Here is a 20738-nt window from a genome sequence, read left to right as displayed (position 1 = left end):
ACAGTAACACCTTTGTTCTTGCCAGGTTTTTGTGTGAAATGTGTTTTGTTTCGGGGGTTGGGTGACTGTAGGAGCTGGTGAGACTCACCTTGAGACCAGATCTTGATAATCCAGTTTCACATTTCTCATTAAAGTGGCAATATGGAACTTTTTGGGCGACCTGACCAAATTCACATAGAAAGATTTATAACTCACATATCATTCTACCTGAGAGCTAGTCTGAGAAGCAGTAGATCTGTTCTATATGCGCTATTTCTATGCTTCCCGTTGAGTTTTTGCGTCTTTTACTTTCGGTTTTGTACACCAGCTTCAAACAGCTGAAACAACAATATTTTTGGTTAAAGAAAATATATTTCACAGCGGTTTAAATGGTACAATGATTATCTACACTATACTAGCTTATTTTGTCACGAAGTGAAACTAGTCTAACTATTAGAGTTTTAGAAACCAGGAAATGGCTGAGCGATTTATGCATAGTGCAACTTTAATACTTACTGTATCTGTTAATGAACTACAACTGGTCCATGAAAGATATCTGAAAATACCCAATGATGACCATGTCTGTCAAAACTCTTAAAGCTTTTTGAGCTGTAAGTTGTGTTTAATCAGGGTTAGTTGATGGCACGGCTGTTGCTGGTCTGCAGTGTTTTCAGTCTCTGATGTTAGGAGTCTTAGGGAAGAAGGGAAATGACTGGGCTAATTGGAATCAGCACTGGGTTCTGCTGCTCACAATCTCATACTGCAGCATGGCCAAGCTGTTACCCTGCAACAAAGACCTTTCCCTAATTCCTTAACACCCAGAAGTACTGAAGCGTAGACCCAATTGTGGATCTCTCACAAAGTTCAAACTGGTTGTACTTTTTTATTTGTACTATAAAACATTTGGTTATGGGGGTGCGGTTTCATCATGGCTATGTAAAGACATGTTCCAAGGCCTCTCCACTCCATTATTTTTTTATCTATCAAATCGAGAACACACTTTGCACACCTACTGGCTCTAGCAACATTTGGGTGGCATTGTTGGATATGTCTCGAACCGGGAAAACAAGATGAAACGGTAAACAAGAAGACACGACGAAGGCTACATTTACATTTACATTTAAGTCATTTAGCAGACGCTCTTATCCAGAGCGACTTACAAATTGGTGCATTCACCTTATGATATCCAGTGGAACAGCCACTTTACAATAGTGCATCTAACTCTTTTAAGGGGGAGGGGGGGGTTAGAAGGATTACTTTATCCTATCCTAGCAACAAGAAGGCGGATGCTAACGGATGCTAACCATCCACACAGAAATGGCTATACTACGCTCTGATTTCATGACCGAACTTCTTTCCTTTGTGTCAAGTCTACGAGCTGAAATTATGAAAGAAGTCTAGTCAACTATGGCGACACTACAAACAACTATCGCGACACAAACCCCAAACAATAAAGGATATGGAAACGTTGTTGACGAACATCGATAAGCAGCTTACCGAATTGGAGACCAAAAACGATGCGCTTACCTCAGAGAACGTGAAGCTAAAGGTTAGTCTAGATGAACAGGTAAACCATTCCCGGAGACAGAACATACGTGTGGTCGGAATCCCAGAACAGACGAAAGGGCGCAATCCTACCGAGTTCATGGCCTCTTTCCTGCAAGACGTCCTCGGCGGAGAGACATTTGACAGGGCGGTGAACACTAACTGCTAATCCACAGCCCGGTCGCCCTCCAAGAGCAATGCTGGTCTGCCTACATTACTTCCAGACCAAAGAGAAAAGTCTTCGGACCTCCTGCGAACGAGAACAGCTGAACTACAATGGCAAACGGATCCATATCTTCCCAGATTAATTGGCGGATCTGGCAAAACAAGAGCTGCATACAAAGATGTGAAAGCCCACCTTCACAAGGCAGGAGTCAGATTTGGCCTGATACACCCGGCTAAACTGAGGATTACTTTCCAGTGGGCTAGCCACACATTTGACGACCCCCAGTCTGCGCTCACCTTCTACCGGGACAATATCCACTTAACAGCGGCACAGAACCCAGATCCGTGAAGGCTGCTAGTTGTGTTATTAGGGTGCACACATGGTCAGTTTATGGACGTGAAAGTAAGTAACTTTTATTTGCCCTATTTGGGCAGTCCATGCACCGCATAGATGGCTGACTACCACGAGATGGAACAGTCTACCATGCCATGGTTTACAACATAATCGTTAAGGTGTAATGTAACTAAGCTTTTCATTTATAGAATGGAGGTTCTTTTAAATTTTTTCATTAATGAATAAGCCAAAGCCCAATGACATTCCTGTGAATTTGCTAATTTAGTTGGCCCTCAAGGTAGGCAAAGGGGCGTAATTACTAGGCTATATTAATTTACTTTAGGCATGCAATATGTGTGTGTGTGTGTGTGTGTGTTTGTGTTCGGGCACGTGCATATGAGTGCAATAGTGATAATGCTTAGGACAATTTAAAAGATGAGGTTATTTATTTTTCATCCACATGTCCATAGATCTATGTTAATTCCCCTTTATTCAACATAGATCTATGTTAATTCCCCTTTATTCAACATAGATCTATGTTAATTCCCCTTTATTCAACATAGATCTATGTTAATTCCCCTTTATTCAACATAGGACATAGTGAAACTTTTTGTTGTTGTTTCTTCTTCTTAACTCTTAGTGGGCTTCTTGTCAGTAACGTGACAGAAAACAGGGTAGGTACTGTTTATGGGTTCGTTTCATTTGGAGACTCTGCAGTGGGGTTTTTATTTTAGTCTAGGGTTACACAAACGTCTAATTGTTTTGTTTTTGTGATGCACTACTCAGTCTGGGTTAAGTTATTCTTTAATACTACTGTAACATAAACAGATCATTTTAAAGCAGTCTCCTAGAATGTTCGGGGAATTTTTAAAGGAAAGAGTTTCAATTGCTGTGCTACAGGAGACCCATTTATCTTCAACAGAACAAGCTGAAGAGCGACTGGGTGGGCCAGGTGTACTTTTCTTCTTTTAGTTCAAACAAAAGAGTCACTGCCATCGTTGTAAATAAAAATGTCCCATGTATATTTGAGCACCAAGACACAGACCCTGAAGGATGATTTATTTTGATACTTGGTCAACATATTACTATACTAAATGTATATGGCTCGAACAGACTCCCCCAAATTTATGTCTGACATGATTTTATTATTTAATCAACACTGCAAGGGACTTGGGTTTATTTCAGGAGATTTTAATTTTACTTTGGGTAAATCATCAACTGCTCCAGTCTCAAATCATAGAGCCTCAAATGCTCTCAGAAGTGTTTGTGATTCATCTGGTTTAGTAGACATATGAAGAGAGCTAAATCCTAATGTCAGAGACTGTACTTTCTACTCTAGACCCCATCATTTATATTCTAGATTGGACTATTTTTGTATGCCCTCTACTTACATGCATGTTGTCCAGTCATGTGCTATTGGTTCTAAAGTAATTTCTGACCATGCCTCAGTGTATATTGTTATTGAAATTGGCAAAACAATAGCTAACACAACGTGATATTTTGAGACTTAATACGTCTCTGCTTAACAATGAAGGATTCTGCTCTGTGATAAAATATAAATTAACACATTTCTGGCTCGACATTCAACTCTCTCCTGTCTCAGCTGCAACTATCTGGGATGCTGCTAAAGCAACCATTAGGGGTTATATCATGTCCCAAGCCCCTCTGATCAAGAAGCTTAGAATGGAAAATAGGGAAAAAATAAAAATAAAATATCTGAATAAGACCACTTTACCCACTATATCAGATGATCATAGAACTAGTTGGAATGGCCCCTTTACATCTGAAGAGGTTTGGTAAGCTATTGGTGACTTCTATAAATCTCTTTATACTTCACAATGTACAAGATCAAACGAAATTTACAAAATATCTGAATAAGATCATCTTGCCCACTATATCAGATGAGCATAGAAATAGAGTAAATGCTCCCTTTACTCCTGAAGAGGGAAACTATTAAGGCAATGCCTTCTGGCAAGTCACCCTGCCTAGACAGCTTCTCTGCAGAGTTCTACAAGAAGTTCTGGCCTGAGACAGGGCATATCTTCATGCCTGCTCTAAATGATATGTTCAAAAGAGACGTAATACCAGAGTCCTGGAAAACTGCATGCATTACCCTGATACGAAAAATGAAGAAAACCCCATTAAACTGCTCTTCGTTTAGGCCTATCAGTTTGCCAGGAGTTGATATTAAAATAGTCGTTAATACACTTGCCCGCAGGTTGGCGGTCCTAGTTCCAGACCTCATTAAACCTGATCAGACTGAATTTAGTAAAATTACTTTATTCTGACCCATCAGCGGCAGTTAACAAAAATGGCAAATTATCAGAAAGATTTCCTATCGGTAGGGGATGTCGTCAAGGCTGTCCTTCATCTCCTGCTCTGTTCACGTTAGTCATAGAACCACTGGCTGAGGCAATAAGGTCTAGTAATAACATCAGGGGCATCTCTATGGGTGAGGAAGAGCATATAATCTCATTATTTGCTGATGATATGCTTTTATACAGTTGAAGTCGGAAGTTTACATACACCTTAGCCAAATACATTTTAACTCAGTTTTTCACCATTCCTGACATTTAATCCTAGTACAAGTTCCCTGTCTTAGGTCAGTTAGGATCACCGCTTTATTTTAAGAATGTGAAATGTCAGAATAATAGTAGAGAGAATGATTTATTTCAGCTTTTATTTCTTTCATCACATTCCCAGTGGGTCAGAAGTTTACATCAAATTTGTTTATAAAGCCCCTTCTTAGATCAGCTGATATCTCAAAGTGCTGTACAGAAACCCAGCCTAAAACTCCAAACAACAAGCGATGCAGGTGTAGAAGCACAAAGAAGAATTCTAAACTAAGGGACCAGCTATGCTAGTCATCAATGACGCTGTTTATTTTCTAAAGCATTACTTGTCCTAACCTGGGGATCTTCAACCTTGAGGTAGTCAGGGGGAAAAACTCCTGGTCCTTCCCTGTCTCAGAACCTACATACACTCAATTAGTATTTGATTGGTATTGCCTTTAAATTGTTTAACTTGGGTCAAACGTTTTGGGTAGCCTTCCACAAGCATCCCACAATAAGTTGGGTGAATTTTTGCCCATTCCTCCTGACAGAGCTGGTGTAACTGAATCAGGTTTGTAGGCCTCCTTGCTCGAACACGCTTTTTCAGTTCTGCACACAAATGTTTTATGGAATTAAAGTCAGGGCTTTGTGATGGCCACTCCAATACCTTGACTTTATTGTCCTTAAGCCACAACTTTGGAAGTATGCTTGGGGTCATTGTCCATTTGGAAGACCCATTTGCGACCAAGCTTTAACTTCCTGACTGATGTCTTGAGATGTTGCTTCAATATATCCACATAATTTTCCTGCCTCATGATAACATCAATTTTGTGAAGTGCACCAGTCCCTCCTGCAGCAAAGCACCGCCACAACATGATGCTGCCACCCCCGTGCTTCATGGTTGGGATGGTGTTCTGTGGCTTGCAAGCCTCTCCCTTTTTCCTCCAAACATAATGATGGTCATTATGGCCAAACAGTTCTATTTTTGTTTCATCAAACCAGAGGACATTTTTCCAAAAAGTACGATCTTTGTCCCTATGTACAGTTGCAAACCGTAGTCTGTCTTTTTTATGGCGGTTTTGGAGCAGTGGCTTCTTCCTTGCTGAGCGGCCTTTCAGGTTATGTTGATATAGGACTCATTTTACTGTGGATATAGATACTTTTGTACCTGTTTCCTCCAGCATCTTCACAAGGTCCTTTGCTGTTGTTCTGGGATTGATTTGCACCTTTCGCACCAAAGTACTTTAATTTCTAGGAGACAGAAAGCGTCTCCTTCCTGAACGGTATGACGGCTGCGTGGTCCCATGGTATTTATACTTGCGTACTACTGTTTGTACAGATGAACGTGGTACCTTCAGGCATTTGGAAATTGCACCCAAGGATGAACCAGACTCGTGGAGGTCTAAAATTTTGTTTCTGATGTCTTGGCTGATTTCCTTTGATTTTCCCATGATGTCAAGCAATGAGGCACTGAGTTTGAAGGTAGGCCTTGAAATGCATCCACACGTACACCTCCAATTCACTCAAATTATGTCAATTAGCCTATCAGAAGCTTCAAAAGCCATGACATCATTTTCTGGAATTTCCTAAGCTGTTTGAAAGCACAGTCAACTTAGTGTATGTAAACTTCTGACCTACTGGAATTGTGATACAGTGAAATAATCTGTCTGTAAACAATTGTTGAAAAAATTACTTGTGTCATGCACAAAGTAGATGTTCTAACCGACTTGCCAAAACTATAGTTTGTTAACAAGAAATTTGTGGAGTGGTTGAAAAACGAGTTTTAATGACTCCAACCTAAGTGTATGTAAACTTCCGACTTCAACTGTACATGTAGGTAGAGTTAATTCAAGTGACTATGATGACAACAGAGAGTGGCAGTGGTGTTGAGGGGGGGGGGGGGGGGGGCAATGCAAAAAGTCTGGGTAGCCATTTGACTAGATGTTCAGGAGTCTTTTGACTTGGGGGTAGAAGCTGTTAAGAAGCCTCTTGGACCTAGACTTGGCCCTCCGGTACCACTTGCCTTGTGGTAGCAGAGAGAACAGTCTATTACTAGGGTGGCTGGAGTCTTTGACAATTTTTAGGGCCTTCCTCTGACATCGCCTGGTATAGAAGTCCTGGATGGCAGGAAGCTTGGCCCCAGTGATGTACTGGTCTGTTCGCACTACCCTCTGTAGTGCCTTGTTGCCGAGCAAGCAGTCAGAATGCTCTCGATGGTGCAACTGTAGAATCTTCTGAGGACCAATGCAAAATCTTTTCCGTTAATAGGTTTTGTCGTACCCGCTTCACAACTGTCATGGTGTGCTTGGACCATGTTAGTTTGATGTAGACACCAAGGAACTTGAAGCTCTCAACCTGCTCCACTGCAGCCCTGTCGATGAGAATGGGGGCGTGCTCCTTCCTCTTTTTCCTGTAGTCCACAATCATCTCCTTTGTCTTGATCACGTTGACAGAGAGGTTGTTGTCCTGGCACCACACGGCCAGGTCTCTGACCTCCTCCCTATAGGCTGTCTGGTTGTTGTCGGTGATCAGGCCTACCACTGTTGTGTCACCGGCAATTTAATGATGGTGTTGGAGTCGTGCCTGGCCGTGCAGTCATGAATGAACAGGGAGTGCAGGAGGGGGCTGAGCACGCACCCCTGAGGGGCCCCTGTGTTGAGGATCAGCGTGGAGGGAGTTGCAGAGGGAGGTGTTTAGTCCCATGGTCCTTAGCTTATTGATGAGCTTTGAGGGCTCTATGGTGTTGAACGCTGAGCTATAGTTAATGAATAGCATTCTCACATAGGTGTTCCTTTTGTCCAGGTGGGAAAGGGCAGTGTGGAGTGCAATAGAGACCACATCATCTGTGGATCTGTTGGGGCGGTATGCAAATTGGAGGGGGTCTAGGGTTTCTGGAATGATGGTGTTGATGTGAGCCATGACCTGCCTTTCAAAGCACTTCATGGCTACAGACGTGAGTGCTACAGGTTGGTAATCATTTAGGCAGGTTACCTTACTGTTCTTGGGCACAGGCACTATAATGGTCTGCTTAAAACATGTTGGTATTACAGACTCGGACAGGGAGAGGTTGAAAATGTCAGTGAAGACACTTGCTAGTTGGTCAGCGCATGCTCGCAGTACATGACCTGGTAAGCTGTCTGGCCCTGCGGCCTTGTGAATGTTGACCTGTCTAAAGGTCATACTCACATCGGCTGCCGAGAGCATGATCACACAGTCTTCCGGTACAGCTGGTGCTCTCATGCATGTTTCAGTGTTATTTGCCTCGATGCGAGCATAGAAGTAGTTTAGCTCGTCCGGCAGGCTCGTGTCACTGGGCAGCTCTCAGCTGTGCTTCCCTTTGTAGTCTGTAATGGTTTGCAAGCCCTGCCACATCCGACGAGCGTCAGAGCCGGTGTAGTACGACTCGATCTTAGTCCTGTATTGAGGCTTTGCCTGTTTGATGGTTCGTCGGAGGGCATATCGGGATTTCTTATAAGCTTCCGGGTTAGAGTCCCGCTCCTTGAAAGCGGCAGCTCTAGCCTTTAGCTCAGTGCGGCTGTTGCCTGTAATCTATGGCTTCTGGTTGGGGTATGTACGTACGGTCACTGTGGGGACGACGTCATCGATGCACTTATTTATGAAGTCAATGACAGATGTGGTGTACTCCTCAATGCCATTGGAGGAATCCCGGAACATATTCCAGTCTGTGCTAGCAAAACAGTCCTGTAGCTTAGCATCTGCTTCATCTGACCATTTTTTTATTGATCTAGTCACGTGCTTTCTGCTTTAATTGTTGCTTGTAAGCAGGAATCAGGAGGATAGAATTATGATCAGATTTGCCAAATGGAGGGTGAGGGAGAGCTTTGTATGCATCTCTGTGTGTGGAGTATAGGTGGTCCAGAGTTCTTTTCCCTCTGGTTGCACATATAACTTGCTGATAGAAATTTGTTAAAACCGATTTAAGTTTCCCTGCATTAAAGTCCCCGGCTACGAGTGCCGCCTCTGGGTGAGCGTTTTCTTGTTTGCTTATGGCGGAATACAGCTCATTCAATGCTATCTTAGTGCCAGCCTCTGACTGTGGTGGTATGTAAAACAGCTACAAAGAATATAGATGAAAACTCTCTCGGTAGGTAGTGTGGTCTGCAGCTTATTATGAGAAACTCTACCTCAGGCGAGCAATACCTCGAGACTTCCTTAGATATCGTGCACCAGCTGTTGTTTACAAAAATACATAGACCTCCGCCCCTTGTCTTACCAGACACCGCTGTTCTATCCTGCCGGTACATTGTATAACCAGCCAGCTGTATGTTGATATTGTTGTCGTTCAACCACGACTCCGTGAAGCATAAGATGTTACTGTTTTTAATGTCCCGTTGGTAGTTTAATCTTCCCAGTAACTAAGTAATCTAAGTGCCTTGAGTGAGGTCGGTAAGTGTCACGAGCAGCACAGTTTATCAGGTCCTTACTAAATTGCGCTGACACTCTGACAGGTTAGCATAATTCTCACCTCTCCATACACGTCAGCTGTTCCCTGGTTGTTGATCACCCTCTCGTTCCCTCCCTCCATCTTCACACCCACGACAACAGGTGCTCCTTCAATACAAAGAACTGAAGGCAGTCTTCCATGGCCACTCTGACATTCATCAGCCTGTTAAACACCAAGCTTTTCACTAAGCATTCAGGCTGATGCTGATGTAGTGCGACTATGGGATGTCTTGGGAGGACTCATATTGCATGCAATACATAATCTCTCCTATTACCACAACCAAATGTATCTGCCATGTATGTCAGCTCTGAAGTGTCCTCTCCAAAACACACACCGCCTCTTCCCCTCTCGCCAGCAATGTTGACAGCAGGCCTGAGAGACTGTCTCTGAGCTCAGTAGGTCAGTTAGAATATTAACACTCAGCCCCCTTTCCCCTGATCATTCGTCTCCTCTCTTCCTCCCCTCTCTCACTCTTCCCGTTGTCCGCCTGCTGAAAAGGCATTTAGGGTTCTCATGGCACACAACCAGCCTTTGTGAAAATGTAAAGAATTCCCCTCTTCAATTCCCCTATCCTGCTTTTCTCGAGTCTTGCATGGTAATTCTACCCCACACAAAAGAGCATCTTACCCAACAGCCAAGCTCAAAGCAAGGCTTAATTAAAAAAGGCAATGCAATGGGATGTGCAAGGAGAGGAGGAAAGGGGGCGGTGGTTTCATCAACACATGCAGAAATGTCGTTTGGAAGAGAGCCTGATGTTTCTCTTGCTTATCTTGTTGTGTTCTTAAGCTTCATTGCCAGCACGGCACCCCTAGAAGCATTCTGACACAGTAAAACTGCTGACCCCTGGACATTTCGTAAGTCATCTTGGCTTTGTATTAGATTATTCTCCTCATTCCCTTCGGTTGTCTTCCGAGTGCAGAGGGATGCTTATTGGTCCTGGAAGATGTAGTGAGAAGAACAGACCCATGTTAGTCTGCATGTCACTGCTCTGATTCCTATTGATCGGAGGACTCTTCTTCTCTGGTGGACTTTTTCAGCTGTAGCGTTGCAATCTTCTGGTCTACGGGAGGATTCGAAGGCTCAGGTTTGGCAAACCTTAGGCATGGGGTTTAGTGGCTTTAAAAGCTTTAGAGTTACTTCCTCTTTAGTCAAACTAAAAACATATTCACATCTCTAAGGAATAGCCAAATGAAAGTGTGACTCTCCACTTCACCCAGTACATGTTCAGAGTGATACTTTAGCTAGGTACATTCATGAGATCAAGATGAACGACAAAGTCCAAGGAGGCTAGGTCTCTACTTGTCTTCTGTAATGATGTGTGGGTCATTCATGAGATAAAGATGAACGACAAAGTCCAAGGAGGCTAGGTCTCTACTTGTCTTCTGTAATGATGTGTGGGTCATTCATGAGATAAAGATGTTCCAAAAAGTCTTGGTACTGTCTTTAAAATGAGTGTGAGGCGTAGAGATGAGATCTAGAGATATTTTATGTAGGCCTAGCTCTTCCTACAAATGTCAACAAGCCACATTCAGAGTAGCACAGTCTACCAATAGATGACGTCGTCGTTGTTGTTGTGCATGGGAGCACTTCGTCTCAGCGTCCATGTGTATTAGAAGATGCCCTAGGCCAGTTGGAGACTAGCTGACCACACCACTGCTGATGTCTCCCTGGGGACTGCCACTGCTACCTCCCTGTCTCTCCCTCTTTGTCAGCACCATTACTGCCACTAGGTCACCCAAAGGTCATACAGCCCGCTCCAGACCCTGCTCCTGTTTCCTAATCTATGTCCAGAAGTTTGCATAATCAATTCACTCACTCTCCACAGTAATCCCGAGTAACCACTCTTCACTCAATTGTCGTAAGAGTCAGAAGTGGCAGGGCATGACACCACTGCCCCTCCCCCACGTATCACACAGTCTGTTTGGGCTATAAACAGCACTGCAGAATTCAGCACTGTCGGCACAGTTTCTCCTCAGGCCAGAGACTGTGTTTTTCCAGGCTAGCTCTGTCCTTCCTCCTGTCTACAAGGCTTTACAGAGATGGATGTTTGACAGAGAGCCTCGTGAAACCTTGACCCCAGACCCCCGACCCCCAACCCTGACCCACCCTTAATAGGCTGGACTCCAAACTGAATATTGCTCTGTTTCAGTATGGATTCCAGCGATATTCAGTGTGAGTTCGTACAGATTCCAGGCTACCTGCCGAAACCATTCTATAACACTCCAGAATTTGGATGCTTGTCAGGACCAGACTGGGACTGGAGGCGGGCGATAGCTACAGATCCTATTCCATCAAGAGCTGAATTAAATACTGGGCTTCCAACCAGAGTGGTGTTAGAATGTAATTTGCGTTTAGAGCAGCATAGCTCTCCTGTGCATCTCCTAGCTTGAAGGCTTTTCATTTTGGGCCTCCCAGGCTGACTGTTGCAGTGCTGATGATGAGGTGGAAGGAATGCAGTGTAGACATTCCTCTCATTCCTTGAGTGATCCGCTGTGGAAAGAGGCTCATGGGAATAATGGGATGTAACGGTGTGGAGGACGACAGAGGCCTCTGTCTCTCTGTTTCACTGATTTTAACGAGGGCCTAATATGCACAGAAGCGCACACACACACACACCACACACACATCACACACACACACACCTTGGTGCAGACTTACAGTATTTGGGTATGTGGATGAGAGGACCGGAGCTCAGGCCTGCTGAACAGGAAATGTGAGTCATCGGGTTATGATTGCCATGTTTGGTACCACAGAGACTCTGTCTCACCTCCTGGGATAAATTACCTCCAAGTGAGGAGGAGAGGATTAGACTAACATCCCAGACAGTAAAACACCCCTCCTTAATCTGTAGGAGAGGATTAGACTAACATCCCAGACAGTAAAACACCCCTCCTTAATCTGGGGGAGAGAGGAGGAGAGGATTAGACTAACATCCCAGACAGTAAAACACCCCTCCTTAATCTGGGGGAGAGAGGAGGAGAGGATTAGACTAACATCCCAGACAGTATAACACCCCTCCTTAATCTGGGGGAGAGAGGAGGAGAGGATTAGACTAACATCCCAGACAGTATAACACCCCTCCTTAACCTGGACGAGAGAGGAGTACATTATACTTATTCAATAACTCTTAGTTGTTAATCGTTCTGTTAACTCTGTTGGTACTGTAGTGCTCATCATAGAGAACGTTCTAGCAGTGATACTGACAGTTCAGATGGTGGGATCTTTTAGGTGCCATTTCCTCACAGTCCACTTTGCATACAGGAAAGTCTGAATTTACACCACTTTAATAAGCACAGCAAGCGGTCGTCTCGTTAAATTTGCATTGCAGAATTCTGCCCGTATCCACTTCAGAGGTTGCAATGTGTAAACTCCTCTTATCCCAAACAAGCAGACAGATTTCTGCTGTGAAGGTTTATTTCCTGACCAGTCTTTGTTATTTTAATCAGAAGCAGATTTCTTGTTTGTTTAACACCTCTGGAACTGGCTTTATGCTGACTGTGGAATTCCACTCACTCTCTCAATTCCACTCATGTGGGAGTTATCTCACTGAGATTCATCGCTTCCTTCCATCAATATACAGTACTCTATAGCTGGTATTGAGTCTCATAAAAGTACAGCCCTAACTTGTTTTAGTATACTGTAGATCACAGGAAGTTGGTGGCACCTTCATTGGAGAGAACGGGCTCGTGGTAATGGCTGGAGCAGAATAAGGTGGAATGGTATCAAGTACATCAAACACATGGTTTCCATGTGCTATCAATTATCAGACCAACTGAGTCAATTTGCTAAGTGGATGTTTTTAAGGTCAATTCCTCAATATATAGATTTTTTAGTTTGTGTATATTGACTTTGCTTATTTCACTGACTCTGCATATTACCCATATACTGTAAAGCTTTGCTTCTGCCTCTTCTCTCTATAAGGTGTCTTTGGAGGTTACAGGGATAAGTTAATCAAGGCCCGATTTATAGTTGACTACAGTAGCATAGGCCTTGAGGTTTGCCGTGTGTATGAGTGCTACATGTTCGAGGGTTGTCAGATTCAGCCCAACCCCAGAGTCCAACCTCACCGTTGCTGTGAAACCTGATCTTTGTCCATCATGGCATTTCTGTCCATACAGCAGAGAATTTTCAACATGATATTAAAAGATTTAGGGATTACGGTCTCAGCGTTGCAGTGGGCCAGATCCAGCTTGTGACCAGGCTGGGAAGTCTGCTGACAGGCTGACTGATAGAACCCTCAAGGCAGACTGCTGCTTCTGTTGACCTGTCACTCAGGGGGCCTCAAGCAGCATTTATCAACTAGGCCGAGGGTCCCAGGGGTGCCCGTCTGTGATGCCAGGGAAAAGACACAGCAGACCTTCCCACCTGTCCATTTTTATATTCGATTAATTTAGCAGACACTCTTATCTAGAGCGACTTACCGTTTGTGCGTTCTCGCCTTAAGATGGCTAGCTTTCCCGTCATATAAGTCTTCCATCGAAGACATTTTCAGGAGAAAATGTCCCTGTGGTGGTTTTACCTCTACATCTCTCACACTACAACCCAGTCCCCTCCGCTTTAGACAGACACTAACAGTCTCTGTGGTGGTTTTACCTCTACATCTCTCACACTACAACCCAGTCCCCTCCGCTTTAGACAGACACTAACAGTCTCTGTGGTGGTTTTACCTCTACATCTCTCACACTACAACCCAGTCCCCTCCGCTTTACACAGACACTAACAGTCTCTGTGGTGGTTTTACCTCTACATCTCTCACACTACAACCCAGTCCCCTCCGCTTTAGACAGACACTAACAGTCTCTGTGGTGGTTTTACCTCTACATCTCTCACACTACAACCCAGTCCCCTCCGCTTTAGACAGACACTAACAGTCTCTGTGGTGGTTTTACCTCTACATCTCTCACACTACAACCCAGTCCCCTCCGCTTTACACAGACACTAACAGTCTCTGTGGTGGTTTTACCTCTACATCTCTCACACTACAACCCAGTCCCCTCCGCTTTAGACAGACACTAACAGTCTCTGTGGTGGTTTTACCTCTACATCTCTCACACTACAACCCAGTCCCCTCCGCTTTACACAGACACTAACAGTCTCTGCTGGATTCCCAAGCATACGTACGTCTGCAATGAAAGCAGTGACTGTGTTTGGGCCACAGAGATCAGTGCCATAAAGGAACAACCAGGACCAGCCCTCATCACTCAGCTCTTTACTGCTCAGGACAAAAAGCTCTTTGGCAGTTAGTTACACAGACCACACCAGACCAGGACCCATATCCACAAAGAGTCTGAGTGCATATCTAGGTTTGAACCCCAAAAAGTACTGCTTTATATCGTTCCTTTCTGTTCCTTTTTTAACCTGTGAAATAACGTTTTTTACATTTATCTCATTACATTACATCGGTCAGACTCTACTCACAGTACTAAGATAGTGCCTGACTTCAAGCTCATTGTGCGTGTTAGTAATAGCATGCAGACAGACATGAGTGTCCTCAGATTCCCCCCCAGCTCTCTGCTGTGCATCAGTGAATATTCACAACCACAGACTACAGAAGACTGCACAAGGCTGCTTCTACCACTTTCAAGGTTATTGTAGCAACGGCTGGTTGCTAACAAATAATACAAGCTTCTCCCCAGCCACCCAGCTAGCTCAGCAGGCCTCTGATTTATGTGTGGATTCAGACACAACTGTGATTCCCTCCATGGGACAATTTCCTCTCCGGCATCTCACAGATGCAACTCCACTTACTGCTGCATTTTTAACAGGTGTTGTAACTTTTTATCTTTTTTTTAAAACTGTGAAATCAATTGTTTTACTTTTAGCAAATGAAATTACTCCTCCAATCAGTGCTGATAGAGCAGGCAAGTTAGTTGTTTACGTTGTTTACATTAGTTGTTTACGTGCGTGATGGACAAGTGTAGCCTATGGCGCAAGATGCAACTGAAATTTTGCAGGTTGGAATAGAGCGAGAGGGTTGAGGAGGAGGCTCGAAGGCTGGGCATCTTATGACCTGTATCATCTGAATTAGTTCCACAGAATTATACAGTCGTGGCCAAAAGTTTTGAGAATGACACAAATATTAATTTTCACAAAGTCTGCTGCCTCAGTTTGAATGATGGCAATTTGCATATACTCCAGAATGTTATGAAGAGTGATCAGATGAATTGCAATTAATTGCAAAGTCTCTCTTTTCCATGCAAATGAACTGAATCCCCCAAAAAACATTTCAACTGCATTTCAGCCCTGCCACAAAAGGACCAGCTGACATCATGTCAGTGATTCTCTCATTAACAAAGGTGTGAGTGTTGACGAGAACAAGGCTGGAGATCACTCTATCATGCTGATTGAGTTCGAATAACAGACTGAAAGCTTCAAAAGGAGGGTGGTGCTTGGAATCATTGTTCTTCCTCTGTCCACCATGGTTACCTGCAACGAAACACATGCCGTCATCATTGCTTTGCACAAAAAGGGATTCACAGGCAAGGATATTGCTGCCAGTAAGATTGCACCTAACTCAACCATTTATTGGATCATCAAGAATTTCAAGGAGAGCAGTTCAACTGTGGTGAAGAACGCTTCAGGGAGCCGAAGAAAGTCCAACAAGCGCCAGGACCGTCTCCTAAAGTTGATTCAGCTGCGGGATCGGGGCACCACCAGTACAGAGCTTGCTCAATGGCAGCAGGCAGGTGTGAGTGCATCTGCACGCACAGTGAGGCAAAGACTTTTGGAGGATGGCCTGGTGTCAAGAAGGGCAGCAAAGAAGCCACTTCTCTCCATGAAAAACATCAGGGACAGACTGATATTCTGCAAAAGGTACAGGGATTGGACTATTGAGGACTGGGGTAAAGTTATTTTCTCTGATGAATCTCTTCCGATTGTTTGGGTCATCCGGAAAAAAGCTTGTCCGGAGAAGACAAGGTGAGCGCTACCATCAGTCCTGTGTCATGCCAACAGTAAAGCGTCCTGAGACCACTCATGTGTGAGGTTGCTTCTCAGCCAAGGGAGTGGGCTCACTCACAATTTTGCCTAAGAACACAGCCATGAATAAAGAATGGTACCAACACATCCTCCGAGAGCAACTTCTCCCAACCATCCAGGAACAGTTTGGTGACGAACAATGCCTTTTCCAGCATGATGGAGCACCTTGCCATAAGGCAAAATGATAACTAAGTGGCTCGGGGAACAAAACATCGATATTTTGGGTCCATGGTCAGGAAACTCCCCAGACCTTAATCCCATTGAGAACTTGTGGTCAATCCTCAAGAGGCGGGTGGACAAACAAAAACCCACAAACTCCAAGCATTGATTAAGCAAGAATGGGCTGCCATCAGTCAGGATATGGCCCAGAAGTTAATTGACAGCATGCCAGGGCGGATTGGAGAGGTCTTGAAAAAGAAGGGTCAACACTGCAAATATTGACTCTTTGCATCAACTTCATGTAATTGTCAATAAAAGCCTTTGACACTTATGGAATGCTTGTAATTATACTTCAGTATTCCATAGTAACATCTGACAAAAATATCTAAAGACACCGAAGCAGCAGACTTTGTGAAAATGTATATTTGTGTCATTCTCAAATCTTTTGGCCACGACTGTACATAGGAGGAGCGGCTTCTATGGAGGAACTTCGAATGTCCTTTGAGCTAGCTAACTAGGCCTATAGCATCCTTTACTAGCTCTGAAATGTGAATCCATTCTTCTCTAGCTAATAAAAAAAAATCTCTCTCTCTCTTCTGAATTATGCTCGTAACATCAGTACAGTAGCCTGTGGTTTGGAGGGGGGAGTGGCTGGTAGCGTAAACATGCCCGCGCACACACTGGCAAAGATTTTCAGCTTGCCTGGCAGACACTGGAATATGTTTCTGAGTGTCAGAGTGAGGGCTTTGCATGGGCACGTTGTTGCGTTTTTTTGGGGCGGGGGGGACTAGAAAGAAAAGCCTGGAACATAAAATAACGTTATTAACCGCTTTTACAATAAGTAATTTTCCAGAACACTAAAGATCACTTTTATTCACGATTCTGTTCCTTGGAAGAAATGTCGTATATATATATTCGTATATATATATATATATATTTTTTTTTGATGTCATCCTGGTGATATGCAAGGCCCTGTGCCCTCCCTCCCTCTGCAAGGTTAAGAGACTTGGCCTACAGTGAGCCGTGTTTAGTACTAACCCACCAGACTACTGACCTGGGCTGAACCGGGTCTTCATTCTGTGTTTTTAGCAGAGCAGGATGTTTTTAACCCAGGACAAAAGAAGGACACACACACAATGCGTCTGAGAGGCAGAATGATGTCTCCCTAATCCTGAAAATCCACTGTCCCATTTCCCTGCGTTGGAATGAAAGGGCCACGTCACCATAGAAACAGGATCAATGGACCATAAGGATAAAATGGTAACTGGGGAGGGAGAGAGCTCTTTCTATAAAGAAGTGATATATATGATCGCTGTCTTAAGACAGTGACTTGTTTATTGTGTTGGTGGGTTTTTGTTTCAGTCACAGTTGCCAGTTTCTCCTCTTGTTCTCTTCAGTACACTCTCACGGTGGTGCCATCTTCCCCATGGATACAGGAGAAAGTCCCAGAGGGCGGGCAAGGGCGGTTTGGTTGGGTGGGGTACGGACGGACTCAAAATCTACCCTTAGATCACTGTCTAAGGGCAACTTCATCCTACCCTGGCAAGGATGCCACAATCTCTTCAGCTCCTGCAGTCCGAGGGTCAGCAAATGACATAGTATTAATTAATCCTCTTACAATAGTTGTGAAGGTTTGGGATGGGGGGCCAGTGGCCTGCTCTGCTGAGGTTTCAGTGAGTATGGATTATATTTGGGTGCTGATTTAGGACCCCAGTGTTCCTGTAAACTCCACCTAGCCCTGGCGGTCTGGAAAGGGACCTTCTGACCTTTTGATCCTTAACATATAACACACTAAAGTCTTGACCCACATTTCCTATTTAAATTAGGTTGACTTTTCAGAATTGACAGAATGTCGTTCTCTTAATTACCAAATCACAGTTTGATGGAAAAGACTAGATGTTGTTTTATAACACCTCAGAATGGAGTCTGATGAATCAATACGATGAGGCAGTGCTTCACACGCTGTATGATAAGACCTATATCATATCTCTCTGTGAAGTCAAGGGTCTATCATTATGTCACATGATTCCATTGATTTAGCTAGAGACTTGGACTGAGTTGGGTGATACTGTATGGCCAAACTGATACTCCGTGGTGATACAGCTTTACAGACAAATATACATTGGCTTGTCCGTCAGTCATATCTAAAATGTCCCCCTTGCTCACCGGACCAACATATCAGAGCGCTGTACTGCGAGTGCTAAAGGGTTGTTGGGCAGGGGGTAGGAATGGGTTTGGAGCAAGGGAGGAGCCCGGAGAGGTGAGAGGTCAGGTGGTGGGGTGCTCTCGCTCAGTAAAGCCCCTGGACAAAACCGTCCCATGACGCCTTTCAGTCAGCATGTTTATTCCTGGGGTGAGGGATTCATTCTGTGGGGGGCTGCCTGAGCGCCCGATTTAGCCCCCTGGAGGAGGGGTCATAGTGGCAGCAGGCCCGTTGGAGCCTCTAGTCTACACAGTCGCCTCACTGTGCTGTCAGTCAGCTCTTTGGACACCTCTCTGGACCTCGCAGGACACAGACCAAGGCAGACCCTCTCAGACAGACAGACGTTTCTCAGTTGTTGGTGCTGGATACACCAGTTGCTGCCTCCACCGCCATGACACGTGACTCGTAAGTCCTTGCTGTGGCGATTCTGTCGAGCAGGGGAAGAGTGGGAAGGGAACGTAGTGGGTTTGTAATGTTAGCAAACGGTTTCCTTTGAGTCCTCTTCCTCCATACGTCTCTGTTTTATGATGGCTCTAGAGTTGACCCAGTCGGTGACTACGTTATTCCCAGTTTGGATTAGAGCGGAGTCTGTCTGTGCTGATTTCATAGCTGCTGTCTGGTGAGCCTCTCTACTCTCCATCCCAGTACTGATTCATTAATAGAGCCTAGTCTAATAGGGGTTTCTTTCTACCAGCAGAATACCTCATATTAATAGACCGTGTTCTCTTCGAATCCATTCAGATATAGTTCATGTCCAGTTACAGGATAGTATTTCTCCTGTGATGAAGTGACTGGAGCATTCAGCTGCTTACTGCTGTGGGTCTATATTTATTGATGCACACTCAGTACGAGTTCATAAAAAGCCTTTTAGTTAAGTCCTACCCTGGGGTGTGTATGAGTGTTCATGTATGTACTGTAAATATGTATGTACACTACTGTTCAAAAGTTTGGGGTCACTTAGAAATGTCCTTGTTTTTGAAAGAAAAGCAAAAACAATTGTCCTTTAAAATAACATCAAATTGATCAGACATTGTTAATGTTGTAAATGACTTTTGGAGCTGGAAACGGCTGATTATTAATGGAATATCTACATAGGTGTACGGAGGCCCATTATGAGCAACCATCCCTCCTGTGTTCCAATGGCACGTTGTGTTAGCTAATCCAAGTTTGTAATTTTAAAAGGCTAATTGATCATTAGAAAACCCTTTTGCAATTATGTTAGCACAGCTGAAAACTGATGTTCTGATTAAAGAAGCAATAAAATTGGCCTTCTTTAGACTAGTTGAGTATCTGGAGCATCAGCATTTGTGGGTTAGATAACAGGCTCAAAATGGCCAGAAACAAAGACCTTTCTTCTAAAACTCGTCAGTCTATTCTTGTTCTGAGAAATGAAGGCTATTCCATGCAAGAAATTTCCAAGAAACTGAAGATCTCGTACAGCGCTGTGTACTACTCCCTTTACAGAACAGCGCAAACTGGCTTTTACCAGAATAGAAAGAGGAGTGGGAGGCCCCGGTGAACAACTGAGGAAGAGGACAAGTACATTAGAGTGTCTAGTTTGAGAAACAGATACCTCACAAGTCCTCAACTGGCAGCTTCATTAGGTAGTTCCCGCAAAACACCCGTCTCAACGTCAATAGTGAGGAGGCGACTCTGGGATGCTGGCCTTCTAGGCAGAGTTGCAAAGAAAAAGCCATATCTCAGACTGGCCAATAAAAATAAAATATTAAGATGGGCAAAAGAACACAGACATTGGACAGAGGAACTCTGCCTAGAAGGCCAGCATCCCGAAGTCGCCTCTTCACTGTTGACGTTGAGACTGGTGTTTTGCGGGTATTATTTAATGAAGCTGCCAGTTGAGGACTTGTGAGAGGCGTCTGTTTCTCAAACTAGACACTCTAATGTACTTGTCTTCTCGCTCGAACAAATTAAGGTGTGTTTATCCCTGTTTCGTCCCGTTCACTTCCATTTAAGATTGTTTTTTTTCAACAGAATCGCCGGAATGAATAGACCCCATATCACACGCAAACACAGTTCACTTTCATAGCAGCCACATATAAACAGTATGATCATTTGATCATCATACAGTATGATCACCCCTAAAAAAAACTTTAAAAAACAGTATGATAATTTTGCTTGTTGTGGAATTCCTTCTCACATGTACACTCTTTCCTCCTCTCACCTTTTCCCTTCACTTGTGGATAGCTGTAGCCAGTTAGGTAACATAGCATCCCTCTGTTTGAGCCATATGTTTGAGTAGGCCAAACTAACTAGCTGCATTGGCTAGCTAAGTAAGTGAAAGTGAAGAGGACTGAAGCTGTCCTCCGGCTACACAATGGTGCTACCCTGCAGAGTTCT

The 20738-nt window shown here is 44.1% G+C and overlaps 1 protein-coding gene across 5 annotated transcripts in view; it reads left to right on the top strand.

The window, feature by feature from the left end:
* LOC139582885 (protein enabled homolog) overlaps positions 1–20738 on the top strand; it is a 170633-nt gene that overhangs the window by 56183 nt on the left and 93712 nt on the right. Inside the window, exon 1 of one of the 5 annotated variants that reach the window (XM_071413309.1) lies at positions 18571–18785. The exons of 1 other annotated variant lie outside the window; for it this stretch is intronic. In XM_071413309.1, coding sequence (XP_071269410.1) covers positions 18772–18785 — 14 coding nt within the window. In that variant the 5' untranslated portion in view covers positions 18571–18771. Of the gene's footprint in view, positions 1–18570; positions 18786–18820; positions 19000–20738 lie in introns of those variants that run through there. 3 more of the 5 variants (XM_071413307.1, XM_071413312.1, XM_071413313.1) reach the window with 3 other exon arrangements.

Source organism: Salvelinus alpinus, chromosome 8, assembly GCF_045679555.1.
Source record: "Salvelinus alpinus chromosome 8, SLU_Salpinus.1, whole genome shotgun sequence".
NCBI classification, from domain to species: Eukaryota; Metazoa; Chordata; class Actinopteri; order Salmoniformes; family Salmonidae; genus Salvelinus; species Salvelinus alpinus.
The sequence above is the reverse complement of the archived record's forward strand: the minus strand, read 5'-3'. Positions and strand labels throughout refer to the sequence as shown.